Source organism: Notamacropus eugenii, chromosome 4 (genome assembly GCF_028372415.1).
Source record: "Notamacropus eugenii isolate mMacEug1 chromosome 4, mMacEug1.pri_v2, whole genome shotgun sequence".
Lineage (NCBI taxonomy): Eukaryota > Metazoa > Chordata > Mammalia > Diprotodontia > Macropodidae > Notamacropus > Notamacropus eugenii.
In genome coordinates this window covers 423,345,810-423,363,914 of record NC_092875.1, presented here as the reverse complement: position 1 = coordinate 423,363,914, position 18,105 = coordinate 423,345,810, and the positions used below count along the sequence as shown (strand labels likewise).

General features: G+C 35.2%; 1 protein-coding gene across 1 annotated transcript in view; it reads left to right on the top strand.

Moving 5' to 3' along the window:
* Window positions 1-18,105, top strand: part of WDR70 (WD repeat domain 70) — a 342,319-nt gene that overhangs the window by 77,551 nt on the left and 246,663 nt on the right. The window contains exon 9 of the mRNA XM_072605789.1: window positions 17,489-17,565. Coding sequence (XP_072461890.1) covers window positions 17,489-17,565 — 77 coding nt within the window. The remainder of the gene's footprint in view (window positions 1-17,488; window positions 17,566-18,105) is intronic.

The following is an 18,105-nucleotide window of genomic DNA, read 5'->3' as shown; positions in this document are numbered from 1 at the left end:
AATTTTTAAATACGGATCTGGTCTTTTCCTCAACATGAATTCTTGAAAGTCATCTATATCATTGAATGACCATTTTTTCCCTTGAAATATTATATTCAGATTTGTTGGGTGGGTGATTCTTGGCTTCAATCCCAGTTCCTTTGATTTCTGAAATATCCCACTCCAAGCCCTTCGATCCCTTAATGTTGAAGCTGCCAGATCCTGTGTTATCCTGATTGTATTTCCATAGTACTCAAATTGTTTCTTTCTAGCTGCTTGCAGTATTTTCTCCTTGATCTGGGGACTCTGAAATTTGGCCACAATATTCCTAGGAGTTTCTCTGTTCGGGTTTCTCTCAGGAGGTGATCGATGAAATCTTTCAATATCCATTTTGCCCTCTGATTCTAGAACATCAGGGCAGTTTTCCTTGATAATTTCATGGAAGATAATGTCTAGGCTCTTTTTTTGATCATGGCTTTCATGTAGTCCAATAATTTTAAAATTATTTCTCCTGGATCTATTTTCCAGGTCAGTTGTTTTTCCAGTGAGTTGTTTCACCTTATCTTCTATTTTTCAAATTTTTGGTTTTCTTTACTAACTTCTTGGTTTAACTCATAGTCATTCATTTCCCTGGACTCAATTCTCTCTTTCAATGAATTATTTTGTTCAGTGAGCTTTTGAACCTTCTCCTCCATTTGGCTAATTCTGCTTTTTTAAAACCTCCTTCTCCTCATTGGCTTTTTGGACCTCTTTTTCCAATTGAGTTAGCCTCTTTTTAAAGCTGTTATTTTCCTCAGCATTTTTTTGGTTCTCCTTTAGTAAGCTGCTAACTTGCTTTTTAAGGTCTTCTATTGCCTGAGCCCATTTTAAGTTCCTTTTGGAGGCAGAGGCCTTGACTTCCTCTGACAGTATGCCTTGTTCTTCCTCATCTGACAGGATGGGGGGAGACACCTGTTCCCCAAGAAAGTAACCTTCTATGGTCTTATTTTTTTTCCCTTTTTTGGGCATTTTCCCAGCCAGTTACTTGACTTTTGAGTTTTCTCTCCACAAACACCCCCCACTCCAGTTCTGCCACGCCAGCACTGGGGGCTAAGCTGCTCCCAAGCCTCAGGGGCTTTGGGCGGGGGTGGAGCTGCTATTCAGTGTGAGATTAAGTTCAGCTGCTCAGGTGGGGGCAGAACTGCCACATGGGGCTTAGTTCCCTCTGGGGGTTTACAAGGAGACCTTCAACAATGGATGCGGACTATTGCCTGCTTTGAGAGCCCTTGTCTGCTGCTGCCTCTACTGCTGCCTCCTGAGGGGGTCTGAGTTATGGAGACACGCTCCCCTCTTGGCCAGCCACAAAGACCCTCTCACTGACCTTTGGCTCCTGTGGGTGGAGGGACCTGCGCTGCCGCTGGAGATTCTGTCCCTGAAGCCTACTTGGATCTGTTCCTCTCGGTGCTGTGTGGCCAAGGCAGGGCTGGGCTCTGCTCTGGGTCTGGTGCGTGACAGACCTTACCCATCAGTCTTTCAGGTCTCTCTGGAACAGAAATCTCCTCCAGTCCGTTATTCTGTCTCTTCTGCTGCTCCAGAATTTGCTGAGAGTTCTCCTTTACAGGTGTTTCATGGGCTGTGGGGTAAGAGCTAAGCATATGTGCTTCTTTCTACTCCACCATCTTAGCTCTGCCCCTGCCCTGCTTCTCAGCAACTCTTGTTGTTGTGATGGTGCTGTTTCATAGGTTGTTAGGACCAGAGGCTTTGCCATTTAACTGAACTCACTTCAACAGTTTTTATGTATTTACTGTGTTTTCTTAGACAGTAAATTATATCCTACTTAAGTGACTTACGTAAACTGTGAATTCTGATGAGATGTTTATTATAATTGCAGGACCAAAACTCATGTTTAAAGACAGAAATAGTTTTATTTAATAAATGAATGAAAAAAGGTTTATTAAGCAGTACTCTATATCAAGCACTATGCTCATAGAAATAGAAAATAGAAAGACAGAAAAATCAAGACAGGCCCTGCTCTCAAGGAGCTCATTCTCTAATTGAGGGAGACAGCACATAAAAGAAAAGTTCAGCTTAAGATGGAAGAGAATCGTGGCAGGGATGCTGGTGAATGCTGGAAGTCTTTAGATTGCATTAGTAGGTCAGATGACAGAGCTGGAGGTCTGGAGGCTGTAGAAGCAGGGTGTGTGAAAGAATGGTCCTCCATTTCATTAAAAGGAGTGGAGCTAGGGACTCTCACAGCCTAGTGGATGGAGTCAGGAAGACCCATCTTCCTGAGTTCAAATCCATTCTCAGATACATGCTAGCTGTGTCCTGGGTTCATCACTTAACCCTGTTTTACTCAGTTTCCTTATCCTAATTAGAGATGAAAATGGCAACCATTATACTATCTCTGCCAAGAAAACCCTCAAATGGGGCCACGAAGAGTCAGACGACGGAAAAGAACTGAGCAACAAAAATCTCATCCAAGTTGTGTGATGTGTTCTGGATGCAATCTGGGTACCCTGGACTGTGGAGTAGTGGGAGAGGGAGACAAAGGAAGAAGGAGTAAAGGATCCAGGAGTGGCTGAAGGACTTTCTGCTGTCCAAACATTCTAGATGGAAAATATGTCCGCATGTGCACGCACACACATGTACATCTGCCTCTACACTTACACCTACATACCATCTTTGTCTCTGTCTTGCTCGCTCTCTTTTTCCTCTCTCACTCCCATGTTTTTAAGGTTAATAGTGGAGATGGAGGCTAGAGAGATAGGAGCACTGGAAGCTGACTTTTCTATCTCATTGATTTTTGTGAAAGTGTTTTCCAAGTGGCGTATTGGAAAATATGGGTCAGAAGATCAGAGTTGAATAGGGAGCTCTAAATGTGTAATGGATGAAGAATTTTAAGCCCCGCATTGATGTTTTCATTTTGTAACCCACAAAAACCTACCCCAAAGCTGTTTTCCAAATCAGGTTTTGGGGAAAGAGATTCTAGGGCTTACTCAGTATCTTTCACTGATCTAGCCCTTGAATGTGCTCCCATTTTGCCGCATATTTACCTCATATAAATTAGCAGGTATTTATTAAGCAGCTCTTGTGAATCAGTGAGAAATCAAGAGGTAAAAATGGAACAAAAGGAAGAGACCTTAAAAATGACAACATGAAAATAGCAACAATGTAATTTAGCTGAAGAATGAATTAATACCAGGCTTTGTATGAGTCACATGCAAGTTGTATGGACGCAGAAATCAAATACAAGAAATTTTCAAATGTACTATTACATATAATTGAATATGGCCTTTGGGAAAATCCATTTTATTGGAAGAAATAGATTGCTTATTTCTTCTAGCTGAACTATACAGAAGATAATATTCCATTTTTTTCTTTTTCATAGAGTTGTTGGAAGAAGCAAGGCTGGGAAAGTTTTAAAAGAGTACACCCAGCTCCTTGTGTTTTGACTGCATTGTGAGTTAGAAGGTTATTTGTCAGCTTCTTTAGTTGAAGATATTTTGCACAATTTAAAAAGTTTCATTTGCAAGATTATAAGATTTATTATAGTTGTTTTTGAATACACAGTGTAGAATTTTGCTGTCCTGGGAGTTCACTGTCCTACTATCTGATAGTTTTTTACTTATCAGCATTCTGAGATTATTTGGTATATTGGATAAATTTAGAATATATTGTATTCCAGGAAGGATGGCAGGAATTCACCATAGCCATTCTTGTAGCATAGTGTTCCCTTGAGGAAATGTCAGGAGCTGTATTTTCGTTGAGTAGAGAAATCCAAGTTTGCTGTCTTGGAAGGAATATTGACCTTATCTTAACTTATATCTCTTTCACGAATGCTATGTAGAGAGGCTGTGTGGTGCAGTGGATAGGGGGATGCGGCTCGATGTCAGGAGAACCTGGACTCAAGTTCTACCTTTGACATTGCTGGCTGCATGACCAGGAGTCCTTTAAATCCCTAAATAACTCTTTCAGAACACACTTATAAATGAGATGCTGATGATAGAGGAGGGAATTTCTATACCGTTCTAAATTTTTAGAAAAGTTACACTTGTAGAACTTCAAATATCATGAACTTCCTATGGTTGTCCCACAGAGGATTTTATAGATGAGGGAACTGAAGTTTAAATAGGGTAACTTCACGAAATTCCCACAGTTTGGTTGATGTAGAACCAGAGCTGCTGGTGTCCAGTCCAATGGTTTTTTGATCCACAGTCCTGGTGAGATTAGAGGAGATGAATTGTGATGGAGGACAGAGAAATCTGGAAGGAATGTTAGGGCAATTATCAGATTACAAAGTAATTGTGATTATACTATAATTTTCTCTAGAATGTTATTTCTGTACTGATAGGGACCTTTAACAGAAACAATGGTTCCTGTTTTGCTTTTGTTTTGCCCAGAGGGAAATATATAGTTAATAGACCATTTTTGTGGCTAAGAAATGTTACTGATATTTGAGTTGCAGGTCCTGGCTTGAGTGCTTAGATTTGATAAGTGAAGAATGATTTTTTCAGAAGTAGGTGCCTGAATGAGGCAAATCTTTAATTTTAATCTCAGTTCTGAGTCCAAGAATAATGAACAACTTCTGAGTTGCTGTAAAATTTAGAAACTAGGACATTAAAAATATATGTGCCCTATTAAAATCTAAATAGCACATGATTTAAATGTGAACAGCTTTCCTAATTAGCTTACTAATTTTGTATAGATCAGATTGTTTATGTTTCTAATTTTAGTTTACCTACAAAATGTAATGTGTATATATATATGTATGTATAAATATGTGCATATATTATATGTATGTATATTGTGTATCTTTGTATAGGTATGTGTATATATATATATGTATACATATATATGTGTGTGTGTATAGATGTGTGTAGGTGTATATATGTACATTTATCTGTAGAGAGATTTGGTCTTATGCTGAAGGTGCACAGTTGTTCTGAATGAGAGATCATCCTTCTTTGGTTCCCCTTTATGAGAATCACAGGGTCATAGAGTGAGAGATCCTCTGGTCCAGTCTTTTTTTTTTTTTCTTTTTTTTACCTATTAGGAAACAGGTCTTGAGAAGGGTGGAGTTCAAGGTCACAGGGAATAAAGTGTCTGAGTCCACATTTTTAGCCTGTGGGCCCATCCTTTTCATTGCATCCCTAGATAATCTTGAAACTTTGTAGGAAAGTCCATTTTATTATTTGTAACCCTTTCATGGGGGTTGTGACAAGGCTAGTGCTTCAGATCTCCAAGTTTAGAAATATAAGTCTTTAAATAAAGCTTTAAAAGCATGCACACTGTGTTGCTGCACTTGCCCCTTTTTATTCCTGGTGTACTCCTGAAATTTTGGGATGTTGCCACTAGGTGGCAGAGACGTACCAGTCATGTCATCTCAACCAGTGGTCCCAACTTGAAATGGCATTTTTGTTTTAAGTATATTTTATTTATGTAATAGTGTTGACACTGGCTAGATCTTTGTCTTCACAAAGATTTATAAATATCAACAAAGTGACAAATGGCAAAAAGGTGTGTGTGTGTGCGTGTGTGTGCGTGTGCGTGCGTGCACGTGCGCGCATACATTTCTTGTACATTTTAAGGTAGCTTGCTTTCCTTGAGATTCAGATCGTGTATCTTTTCTAGCCTACATAGATTTGTGACCTTGACCTTTTTATACCAGTTGGTCTTAAAAGCCTCTACTTGTTAAGACCACTGAACTAATTAATATTAACCATTATTACTTACATTTTAAGAAATTATAAATTTGATAATAGTCCACATAGATCAATTTTGAAATAAATATGCACAACAACGAATAAAGTTCTACCTGAAAATTTTAGCTTTTTTATTTTTTTAAAGTTTTATTGGTATATTTTGTTATTGTTACATTTATAGATCTTCCGCTTCGTGAGAAGTCTTGTAATAAAGTCAAAGTTAGGTAAAACTGGTACATATAGTGAAGAATCAAAGTACACGCAACGCTCCACGTCTGTAGCAGCTGCCCACCTCTATTAAAAAATAGTTAGCAGGAATCTATTTTTTTCTCTATACCCCATTGGAGAAAAAGAAAAAAAATTCCTTGTAGCAAACATGCATAGGTGAGCACCACAGATTTCTTCAGTTGCTGTGTTCAAAAATGTGTATGTTTTATTCTGTTCCCCAAATCTCTCGTCTTTCATGGATAGCATATTTTGTCATCCATATTCTGAACTCATGAATATTCATTGTATTGATCATAGTTCTTTCATCTTTTAAAGTTGTTTGTTTTTACTGTGTTGTTGTTATTGCATGAATTGTTCTCTTGGTTCTTCTCATTTCATTTTTTATCAGTTTATAAATGAATATAAAAGTACTCAAAATTGTCCATTTAATATAATGTTAAAGTGTATATATATTATATATACACACACACACACATATATATATATATACATATACATCTGTTTATATTTGATTTTATTTACTTCACTCTGCGTCAGTTCATGTAGCTTTCTGAAATCATCTATTTCCTCAGTTCTTATACCATGGTAGTATGACACCTTCATGTACCACACTTTATTTAGCCATTCCTCAATTAACAGACATCTTGTTTGTTTCCAGTTCCCTTTTTTTGCCACCAGAAAAAGAGCTGTTTAAACATAAAGAACTTTTTCTTCTTACTTTGATTTCTTAGATATAGTCCTAGCAATGGTATGCCTGTGTCAAAAGGCATGCGTATATTTAGCAACTTTTTGTGTGTGATTCCAGATTGATTTCTAAAATGGTTGTATCAACTCACAAGTTCACCAACAGTACACTAATATGCCAATTTTATTCTTGTACCTCATACTTTACATAAGGATAAGTTCTAGATGGTCAGGTAGGCGGTGCAGTGCCAGGCCTGAAGTTAGAAAGACTCATCTTCTTGAGTTCAAATCCATCCTCAGACACTTAATAGCTGTGTGACCCTCAGCAAATCATTTAAACCTGTTTTACCTCAGTTTCTCATCTGTAACATGCACTGGAGAAGGAAATAATAACAGCAAATTGGGGGAAGGGATAATCAGAAGCAAATACTATTGTGGGAGGATAGGTCAAAGGAGTGAATGGGATAGATGAAGGGCAAGAGAGGACAGAGGGAAATGTGGTTAGTCTTTTACAACATAACTATTATGGAAGTGCATACTGCCCTACAGGAAAATAGAGGGGAAAGCGGTTGGAAGTGGAAGAAGAAGAGTGAGTAATAAAAGGGAGGACAGACTGGAGGAAGGGATGTATGAGGTGCATGCTGTCCTGGGGTGGTGGGTGGGGAGAGATGGGGAGAAAATTTTGAATTCAATGTCAAGAACTGAAAATAAATAAATTGTATATTAAAAAATAATGATGATCAGCTTGTACACAGTTCTGGTTCTACTGATTCACTTTGGCTGAAGTCCTGTAAATTTTTCTATATTTCATTGTAGTCCTTATTATAATTTTTTGAGATACTGTGGTTTTTCATTGCATGATGTTAATGTATCATCATGTAGTTAGCCATTCTGTACTTATTGGAATGATTGTTTCCATCTTTTTTTTTTTTTTTTGCCATTACAAATAAAGTAGCTGGACTTATTTTTGTACAGATAGATGCTTTTTTCCCTTTTTGTGATTCGATTTAGGATAAAATAACAATACTGGTATTGATCAAAAGGTGTGATTGCTTTTGTGACTCATTTTATGTTGCCATGTTGCTCTCCAAAGTATTTATACTGGTCTCCAGCCCTGCCACCTGCTCTGTTAAGTTCAGTAATTTATTTGTCATGTTCTTATATAAAAAAATCTCCCATTATTGTTGATATTTCTTCTTTTAAAATTATGAAATTTTCATTAATGCATGTAAATTTAGAATAAATGCATTTTTATTAAAAATTTTATGTCATTGTGCATATGACTTTTTCACATAAGATAATACTTTTTTTCCTTTTTGATAATGCTTTTTGATTGCAGTTAAGCTTTTCCTGATGTCATTAGTCCTCATTTTTTTGTGATTTGGTGGTAGTATGGTAAAGTTTAGACCACGGCTCAATTTTAAAATTTATTCAAATCTTTCTGCATTAAATGTTTCCTGTGAATAGAATATTGTTTGATTTTGAACCTGTAACTCTTGACCATTTACTTACATTTAGCTTCATATGAATATTAGGTTTGTCACTGATTCCATCATTCTAATTGGAAGGGAATGCTTGCTTTCTTATTAATGTTTTTGATATCATGCTAATATCACTTCAAAACTCTTGCCTATTAATAGCTATGTAGATTCCCCCGCCCCAAACTTGGAGCTTTCTTTTATTAGTAATTGGTGCTTGTTTTTTGCTTTTATTTCCCTTTCTTCTCCACCCCTTTGTTTTTCTCTCGTTCTCTGAAATAGCATTCTTTTAACATTCAGTGATTTAGTGAATACATTACTTTGAGAATTCTCACATCTTGTTAGAACGTGGTTTATCTTGATTTCAGAAGTGTGAATTTTTGTACTTGTTTTATTCTGAGAATTTTGACTGTTTGAAAACTTCTTTGAATGTATGCCTCTTTCAGCATTACAAAGTTTGAATGCTATTCAAATGGCCGTCTCTTGCAATAAAAAAGCATAAAGAAATTTGCTAGATAGATAATTCTTGGGTCCCCACTCTCAGTGAAATTATGTAATGTAAGTTCTTCGAGGACACATAGTATCTTTTTATTTTCTTTTTGTATCCTGGGTGCCTAGCACAATATTTGCAACTGGTGGGTGCCTAATAAATGCTTGTTGAAATGAATTCAGTATATGGCCATTGCTTCTTAATTTCTTAGGTATCGAGTTCCAAGTTCTATCTTCTTTGAAAAATCTACTATGATTATGATTATGGCCCCTGACTAAGGGATTATTTCTCTGTTTCTTTTGACAGTTTAAAATATTTTTTTCCCATTAACTTTTAAGGTGTCCTAGAGAGCTAAAAAAGAGTTTGGAGCAGAGGAGTGTCATAATTAGATGTTTGTATAAAGAAAATTAAATCTTGAATTCTTCCTTTTTAAGGTCCTGTCATATTTTGTTGCCTATTTTTTCTAGTTCTGGGAAATTTTCTTTGACAGTTTCCTAGAAGATAGTTTTCAGTTTATTTTTTCCTCCTAAGTCTCCTGAGATGTCAGTAACTCTGAGATTACTATTTCATGATCTTTTTTCCAGATCTGAATGTTTGTGTTTTTTAATCCTAAAGATAATTCTGTGATTTGTGGAGTTTGTGTTTCCAGTTGCTCAGCATCATGTGCAGTTGTTGTTTGTTGCTTCTGTTGATTTTTTAGTTTTCTATTAAATTATCAAAATTGGTAATTTTCTTAATTATTTCCCATGAACCTCTTCCTCCAAATCAATCCTCCCTCTCCCCACCCCAACATCTTTAGTATCAAATCCTAGATGGAATGATTTGGACTAGACTGTAGAGGGCACTTACTCAGTTTTGGAGTTCATTCAGAAGGCATCAGGCAGCTAACGAGTTTAGAGGAGAAAATTAATCTGTACAAAAAGAGAACCAGAAGGGAGAGAGATTGGAGTTTGGGAGTCTGATAAAGAGGCTGTTGCTTTGGTCTAGGGCAGTGGTAATGAGGGGTGCAGAGGCATATTTAGCTTCTTAGCTTTATGGAGAAAGCAGGGAGCTTGGGCTTTAATTATTTGATTAGATAACTGAGAGAATTGGAATCAGGAGTTGATGAGATAACATTTTCTAGAGGAAATGAATGTCATAAAATACAATAACTAGTTAGCCTAATAAGTTTCAAAGAGGAATAAAACTTTTCTACAACTATCTATTATCTTGCCAAGCCAGGCTAGCTGTCTTGCAAATTTATTCCATTTGTTATAGTAAAAAATAGCTTTGTATAGTGGTCTATTAATTCTTCTAAGAAAACAACTCTTAAATGTGTCCTGATGATGTGAGAGTGTCTGTACTATCTATTCTCTTTTTTTATGTGACAAAACTCCCTCTGATTTTTTCAAGTAAGCATTTTACGGTTTAGGCCAGTCAGCTTCAAGAAGATAACTTTTAACTTGCATTGTTTGACCATTCCAAAGAATGAATTCAGTGTGGATAATGTTCACAACTCTTGGTAGCTAGGTGTGCCAGTGTATAGAGTGCTAGGTCAGGAAGACATCTTCCAGAGTTCAAATCTGGTTTTAGACACTTACTAGTTATGTGACTCTGGGCAAGTCACTTAATCCTATTTGCCTCAGTTTTCTCATCTGTTAAATGAGCTGGAGAAGAAAATGGCAAACCACTCTAGTATCTTTGCCATGAAAATGAAGAGTTGGACATGACTGAAAATGACTGAACAGCAGCAAATATGAAGACTAGGCTGTCAGTGGCATGTGATAGCACTGATGCAAGAGTTGTCTTGAGTAACTCCAGACAATTCAGAGAATGACTGGAAAGATCAAATTCCTTAAAATTATGCACTGACTATTGGCTTTGCTTAAATGTTTTCCTTTCCTTTTTCTTCCCTTTTCCCTCTCTTTCTTTTTCTCTTTCCTTCTTTCTTTCACAAGAAAGAGTTCAGTGGGTGGATAAGGGGTAATGACATTGGGATTTTGGAGGAGAAAAATTCAAGGGAAATGAATGACCTGAAAACAAAAAACACAATAAAGCATTTAAAATTATATATACTTCTGTAAGGTGATTCTATTTGAAATTGAGTACCTTATTTTGAACATATTATTATTTTGAAGATAAGACAATGAGTTTCTTACATAAAGAAAAAAGATAAATATGAAATATGTATTTCATTCATACTCATTGAGTAGACACTCAATTTCTTCAAAAATTCTTTTCCTTAAATAAAATCTTACGTTTGCAACCTTATTTACAGAAAATTTGCAAGACTTTTTTTGTCCACTCTTGATAATTTAAGATACCTTCAATAGGTTAAAAAGTAATAATTAAAGAGATAGAGAGCTTTAACTTTTTACCCACAGCTGCTTCTTATGTCTAGTTATGAAAGAAGTATGGGACTCCAGAGCACAACAGCTGAGTACCATTGTTCATGTTGATTCATTTTGGCATCATCTCCAAACCTGAGGGCCCAGCAGATCTATTCATTATCATTATTTTTTGATTCTGTCCAGAATCACTCAGAACTTATTTTTTGCCTAGATCTGGGCTTCACTTCTTGATGTCTTTGTTTGATTTTTATGAGGAACTGGCAATGGTTTTATAACAAATTTTGTTCTCATATGTTATTCTGATTAAGAGAGAACTATATCTGTGTAGTTGGCTTTTAAAAGTAGAAGAGCACATTAATGAGGCCATAGTTATGGATTCGTTTCTTAGTTGAGCCAGAGAGCCTCACCCTGTTTAGTGGCCCCAGATGGCAGCCTTTCAGGTCAGTTACATTGGCCAATAGTGACTCCAATTGGATTGGCACAAACCTATGATAGCTTCTGGAAAAATTACTCTAAAGGCTCTTATCTCAGGAGGGAGAAATGCCAAAATTGTATGGAAATAAAGTGTTACTCCCTCCGTTGGATGAATTTCAGATTAAGACCTTGTTACTAAAAGGATTTTTAGTAAAGAGAGAGAGTCTTCCATGAGGGCATCTAGTAAGATTAAATGAAAAGATAGACAAGCCAGTTAATTTGATCAATGAGTGGATTTAGTTACTAATTGTTCACCTTAAAATTTTTTCACTAATGTGAGTCCTGCTATTGTTTAGATCTCTTTGAGAATCTTTGGCTGAACTTCCTTTTCTTCATGACTCATTTTTCGTCACTATTTTAACAGAGAGCCACTTAACATTCTCATGGTCTGGTATCATTCTTGCTTTTACCTTTACCAACTAGTGCCATCATTCATAGTGAGAAGATTTCATATTATTGCTATGTAATAAGCAGTTTAGCGTTCTTGACTCTGAGTACTATATAGTTAGTTACTGTCAGTGACTAAATGTATTTCCTTTTAAATCATTTTATTGTAATTTTCTTAAAATTTGTTTTATTCTGAACGTAAACACCTAATAAGGTATTTCCACAAAGTAGAACAGGAAAAGAGAATTGTATATGAAGTTGTGAATCTGCATTGTCTGTAGCTTGCTTTTTTTTTTTTTAAAGTACATAATAAACTCAACTTGTTATTTTCAGTGCTGTCCTGCTTTCTGTTTCCTACTGACTTTTCTTTGGTTCCTTTCCGTGTATTAAAAAAAAATGTCTCAGTAACCTTCTCTTCTTATTTTTCTTCTTTGTTTCTCCTTTTGGTAACCTTATTGCTATTAGAAAAGAAGAAGAAAAAGCTAGGAAATAAATAATCCACACACAGGCCATGTTGGAAAATGTGTTAGTCAGTGTCCCTGTTTCCCTTCAGTCTCTTCAATGACTGTCATTTTTTTCCCCTCATTTTTGCCAATCTGATCAAGAAGGAACTATCTCTGAGTAACTGGTGAATTTTAAAAATAAAATAGCACATTAATGAGGCCACAGTTATGGATTAATTTCTTAGTTGAACCAATTAGCCTCACTCTGTTCAGTAAAGTAAAAACTTGGAATCATTTTAATTTGTATTTGTCTGTTAGTGTTTTGGAGGAATTTTTCACATTTGTTGATAACTTAGATTTCTTCCTCTCTGAACCACCTGTTCTTTTTATCTGTCCATTTATCTATTGGGGAATGGCTGTCATAGTTTTATATTTGAATCGATTTTTTATTAGACCTTTATTGGAGAAACTTGCTTCAGAGGTTTTTTTGTCAGTTAATTCTTTTCCTACTAATTTGTGAACTACTTTTAATTTTCTTTTGCAAAAGTTTTTCAGTTTTATATGTTCAAAATTGATCATTTTTATTGTCTGTGATCTTCTTTATCCCGTGTTTGATCATACACACTTCTCATATCCATAGTTTGTTCTAGATATTTCCTTCCTTTTTTGCTTATGATGTGAACTTTTTCTAAGCCATTTATACATTTGGAATTTATCTTGGTATATTGTTTAAGTTTTCTGGAAAGGTTTTTCAAATCAAACCTACAAATGTTCAAGGGCATATTATGAGCAAAGTTAAATATTTGCTCGATGTTAGAGTATCCCATTTTCCCACATGTGATAAGATGAAAAGTATCTTCCTCTTTATCTATAGAGCTGTAACATGGAGTCTCTGGTTTCTCATTAATTTAGCGACTAGTTTTAGAGTTTTAAGTAAGTTTGTGTGCTGTTTTCCTGGAGAAATAGGACACACTGACAGAATAACACCAAACTTAATTTCCCAGGACCAAACTTCATCCTTTCCACATTAATCTTAGAAGTTAGTAAAAGACTCCAGTTTTTAAGTTGTTGATTTTAACTTGACCTCCCATTTTCTTCTCAGTCCAATCAGCTATCATTATTGAATAGAAAGCAAAAAAAAAAAAAAGCATTTTTTCTTAAAATTTTAGAAAAATATTTTGTTTTCTCATGGTATCAGTGTTTTTTTAGAATGCATAGTAAGTATGTTGCACATATTGGTGCTGTGAGTATGTGTGTATTTACTCTCATGTTATCTTTTCATTACTTATTTAATCAGCTTGGTTGTTGAATTGATGAGCATTTCTAAAGATTTACTGTTAATTTTAGTAGTATAGCTGGCGTCTGTGATAAAAATCTTTTTGAGAGAATGTGGCAAAGTGAATAGAGAGTTACCCTTAGTTTGGAAGATCAGGGTTCACCTCTAGTTTTGGGCATATTTCCTGAGCCAGTCACTTTATCAGTGGTCCAGATAGCTCTCTTGAGAATCTAAGTTGTAAAGCAGTTGCTTATTTTCATTGTTGGAGGGAATTTGTGTAGTGGAAATTCCCTTCACCAATGAAAACAAGTCTATCTCCATCCCACCTGCCCCCCCAAAATTTTATGAGAGTGAGTTGATAACTACGTTTAATTTAAACATATCTTCAAAATATTTCATTACAGAGTAATGGACAAGAATATTGCTAACTTCACATTGTAGAACTGCTATATATTTATAATAATGAGACTATGTAGGTAATATATGTGTTTTTATAGACTTTAAGAAAAAACGGTAACAATCTTTTTTTTTTTTTTAAACCAGACCTGTAATTTCAGTACCACGGGGTGCTCCTGGTGAGGAAAACCCTTTACTAATGTAGATAAACATCACTTCAGCAGGTATAGTCTTATCGCCTGGACCCCTGAGACATGGGGTAGCTTTCCCTGGGTCCTACAGTTAGTATTATCAAAAGCAGGACTTGAGCCCAGGTCTTCTTGCCTTTTAAGTGACATCTCTAGATACTCTTCCACAGTGCCTCTCGTAGTTAAATAAATTTATATTTGTTATTGAGTATTCTAACTGTGGTTTGCGGATCTGTGGTGTTGACAGCATGGTACAGTGATAACTGTTCTGAACTAGGAAACTGAAGACTTGTGTTTTAGTACTTGCCTTATCTCTAATTCACTGTGTAACTTTGGAAAAGTCATTTAGTTACTTTGTGACTGAGTTTCCTCATCTACAAAATGAAAGGGTTGGATCAAATGAGATAATATTTATATATTATACATTAGAACAGTGCCTGGCATGTAATAGGCAATAAGTCTTCTTCCCTTTCCCCTTCCCCCATATGCTTTCAGATGTTCTTTATAGTACTAAGATTACATTATTTTTCCTAATAATTATATCATTTTTTCAATACATTTTGATGGTGGTGCTCTGTGGCAGTGAAATCCGGAATACCTTTGCATTTGAAGAACTAACAGTGCCTCCAAATAGAGGGTACTATAAAGAAACATGGTGGGTATGAGCAGATGGCAGTGTATAGCCATCAAGTAATTTTTGGGTTTTGCCTTTTATAGCAGAAAGAGTTTGAAGATCTAAATCTTTACCTAAGGAGTGCTTAAGTTGCATCCCTCTTTTTAAGTCCTTAATTTTTTTAGAGATCATTCCAATATAAGTGACTCACAACCATGCCCTCTGTATATGTAAAGTCATTTTAATTGTTGCAATAATGATGAAGTTCTTAGGAATTACATATATCATCTTTCCATTTAAAAATGTAAGCAGTTTTAGTTTATTGAGTTCCTTATGATTACGATTTCACGTTTACCTTTTTTATGCTTCTTTTGAATCTTCTGTTTGAATGTCATTTATTCTATTCAGCTCTGGTCTTTTCATCTTGAATGCCTGAAAATTCCGTTTTGTTTTGTTTTGTTTCTCTGGGAATGGCTTTTCGAGAAGAGAGCAAGAAAGGAGTACTGGTGGAAATTGTGGTAATAAAAAAGATATCAATAAAAACTTATTTGAAAAAAAAAGAATGCATATAAGGTAAAATGTCCATGCCTTTTGACCCAGAGAATCCACTATTAGGAACTGATAAAAAGAAAACCCCCATAGATACCATTTTTACCCCTGAAGGATTACACTTAGTTTTTCTGAGTAGGTGATTCTAGTAGGTAACCTAGCTCCTTTGCCTTCTGGAATATCATATTCTAAGCCCTACTCTCCTTTAATGTGAAAGCTGCTAAATCTTGTGTGATTCCGACTGTGGTTTGGCGATATTTGAATTGCTTCTTTTTAGGTGCTGGAAGTATTTTCTCTTTGACCTGGGAGTTCTGGAATTTGGCTATAATGCTGTGTCTGTGTTTTTGTGCATATGTACCATCTTTTTGTCTAAGTCAGATGAGAGTAAAGTTCATGTAATTCCCTCTCTGTCCCCACCCCATTCTCCATTTTTGTTTATTTTGAGTTCTCACTTCCCTCTCTCCTAGCCTCTTCCCCACCCATTGTGAAGACAAGCAGTACTATATCCATTATACATGTGAAGTCATGGGAAATATATTTCCATATTAGATATATAGCAAAAAAAAGTCAGAAAAATGAAGAAAGTGAGAAAAATTAGGCTTCAGCTTGTACTCAGTGCAGCAGATGTCTCTCTGCAGGTGGATCTCATGTTTTGTCATGAACCCTTCAGAAATAGCTGGGATCATTGTATTGATCAGAGTAGCTAAGAGTTTCACAGAAGAAGATTATCACAATATCGCCATTACTGTGTACAGTTTTCTTCTGGTTCTCCTCACTTAACTTTACCTTTACATAAGACTTCCCATGTTTTTTTAATGGGGTTAAGTCAGAGCAACATATCTTTTAATTTATTTTTGAGGTCTAGGATAAAATAGAACTAGGTTTATAAGCACTTTAAATATTAGTTATACTTATATCTTTTATTTTTATAACAGTTAAGTTACCTCCTGTTCCTCTCTCCTTTTAAGGGAGCCATCCCACGTAAGAAAGAATTTCTTTTAAAAGAAAGAGGAGAAACAATTGAGGAAAACCCATCAGTTCATTGAAAAATCTGACAATATTTGCAATGTTCTACACCCACAGAAAATTCCTCTTTCCCTTCCATCTCTCAGATCTTTAGAGAGAATGGGAAAGGCTGTGTTTTTACATATTTTTTGTAGCCATGTTTATTCTTAGTAATTTTTCAACATTTATTTTCCATTGTTTTGTGGTTCTTTTTCTTTATATTTTTGTTGTTTTTTTGACTGCTCACTTCACTTTGTATTATTTCGTTGAAATATTTTCATGCTTATCTAAATTAATCATATTTGTTGTTCCTTATAACACAGTAGTAAGGCATTGCATTCATATACTATAGTTTATTTAGCTGTTTCCTCGATTGAGGAGCATCAAAGGGCTGCTAAAAATATTTTGGTATCTGTGGGGGGCTTTCTTTTTATCAGTGCCTAATAGTGGACTCTCTGGGTCAAAAGGCATGGACATTTTACCTTACATGCATTCTTTTTTTAAAATAAGTTTTTATTGATATCTTTTTTTATTACCACAATTTCCACCAGTACTCCTTTCTTGCTCTCTTCTCGAAGAACCATTCCCACTAACAATATTTTTAGAGAAAAAAAATCAACAAAATTGATCAATACGTAGAAAAAGCCTGAAAAATAACGTACATTGTGTACTTTTAGACCTTTTACCTCTGTAAACAGGTGGAATGGATGTGTCTTTCTCATATCTATTCTTTGAAGCCATACTACTTCTTCATAATTTTGAAACATTCACTTTTGATTTTTTGGTGATGCTTCTTAATGGTTTCATTATTATGTTCATTGTGTATATTTTTTTCTTAGCTCTGCTAACTTCATGCAACTCTTTTCATGTTTCACTGTATTCATCATATGTCATTTCTTACAGCGCAGTGATATTCCAGTACATTCATGTCATTAATTTGTTTAGCCATTCCCCAGTTGATGGGCATCTACTGTATTTTCCATTCTTTGCTTTCTCAAGAAGTGCTGTTTCTAATATTTTGGTGTACGTGAGGACTTTCTTCTTGTCAGTGGCCTTGGGGTGTGAATAGTAGTGGAATATGGATGAAAGAGTAGATGTTTTAATCACTTTATTTGTATAATCCAAATTGTTATAAAAATTGTTATATTGACTCACAGCTTCATTATGATACACGAATATACTTCTCATTTCACAACTTCTCTGACACTGACTTTCTTACCTTGTGATATCTTTGCCAATTTGCCTGTCTGCATTTTTAGCACAAATTTATTTTCATTTGTTTAGGGTCACACGGCAATGCTTAATACTGGCTGCTGGCATCCCAAAATAAAGGAAGAATTTTTGACTTGTTCTAATGATGGGTGAGTATTCTTTTTTTTTTTATTTTATTTTTTATTTTTTTATTTTTTTATTTTTTAATGTTTAACAATCACTGCCATACAATTGTGATTTTATCCCTCCCACCTACCCCCCACTCCCCCCTTCCCTCCCCATGACTGCATACAATTCTGTATAGATTCTACATATACTTTCCTATTGAGTATATTTTCACTATAGTCATGCTATGTAGTCAGACTAAGATAAATGAAAGAAATCGTATAACAAATCAGAACATGATACACAAACACGTACACATACACAAACATGATCTGTTACATTATGTGAGTGACTTCCATATTCCTCTCTCTGAGTGTGGGTGAGTATTCTTAAAGTGAGGCGTGCACTACAATATTTACAAGATTTTCTTTAACTTATGTTTTAAGTTGATATTTACCTTTTTAAAAAACAAGCTAAACAAAATTTATAGTTTTTATGTACAATAATTTATTTTTGTTTGTGTTTCTATCTATTTCTATTTGCTAGTGAATGTTAACTTTATAATTAAAAATGTTGGGTTTTTA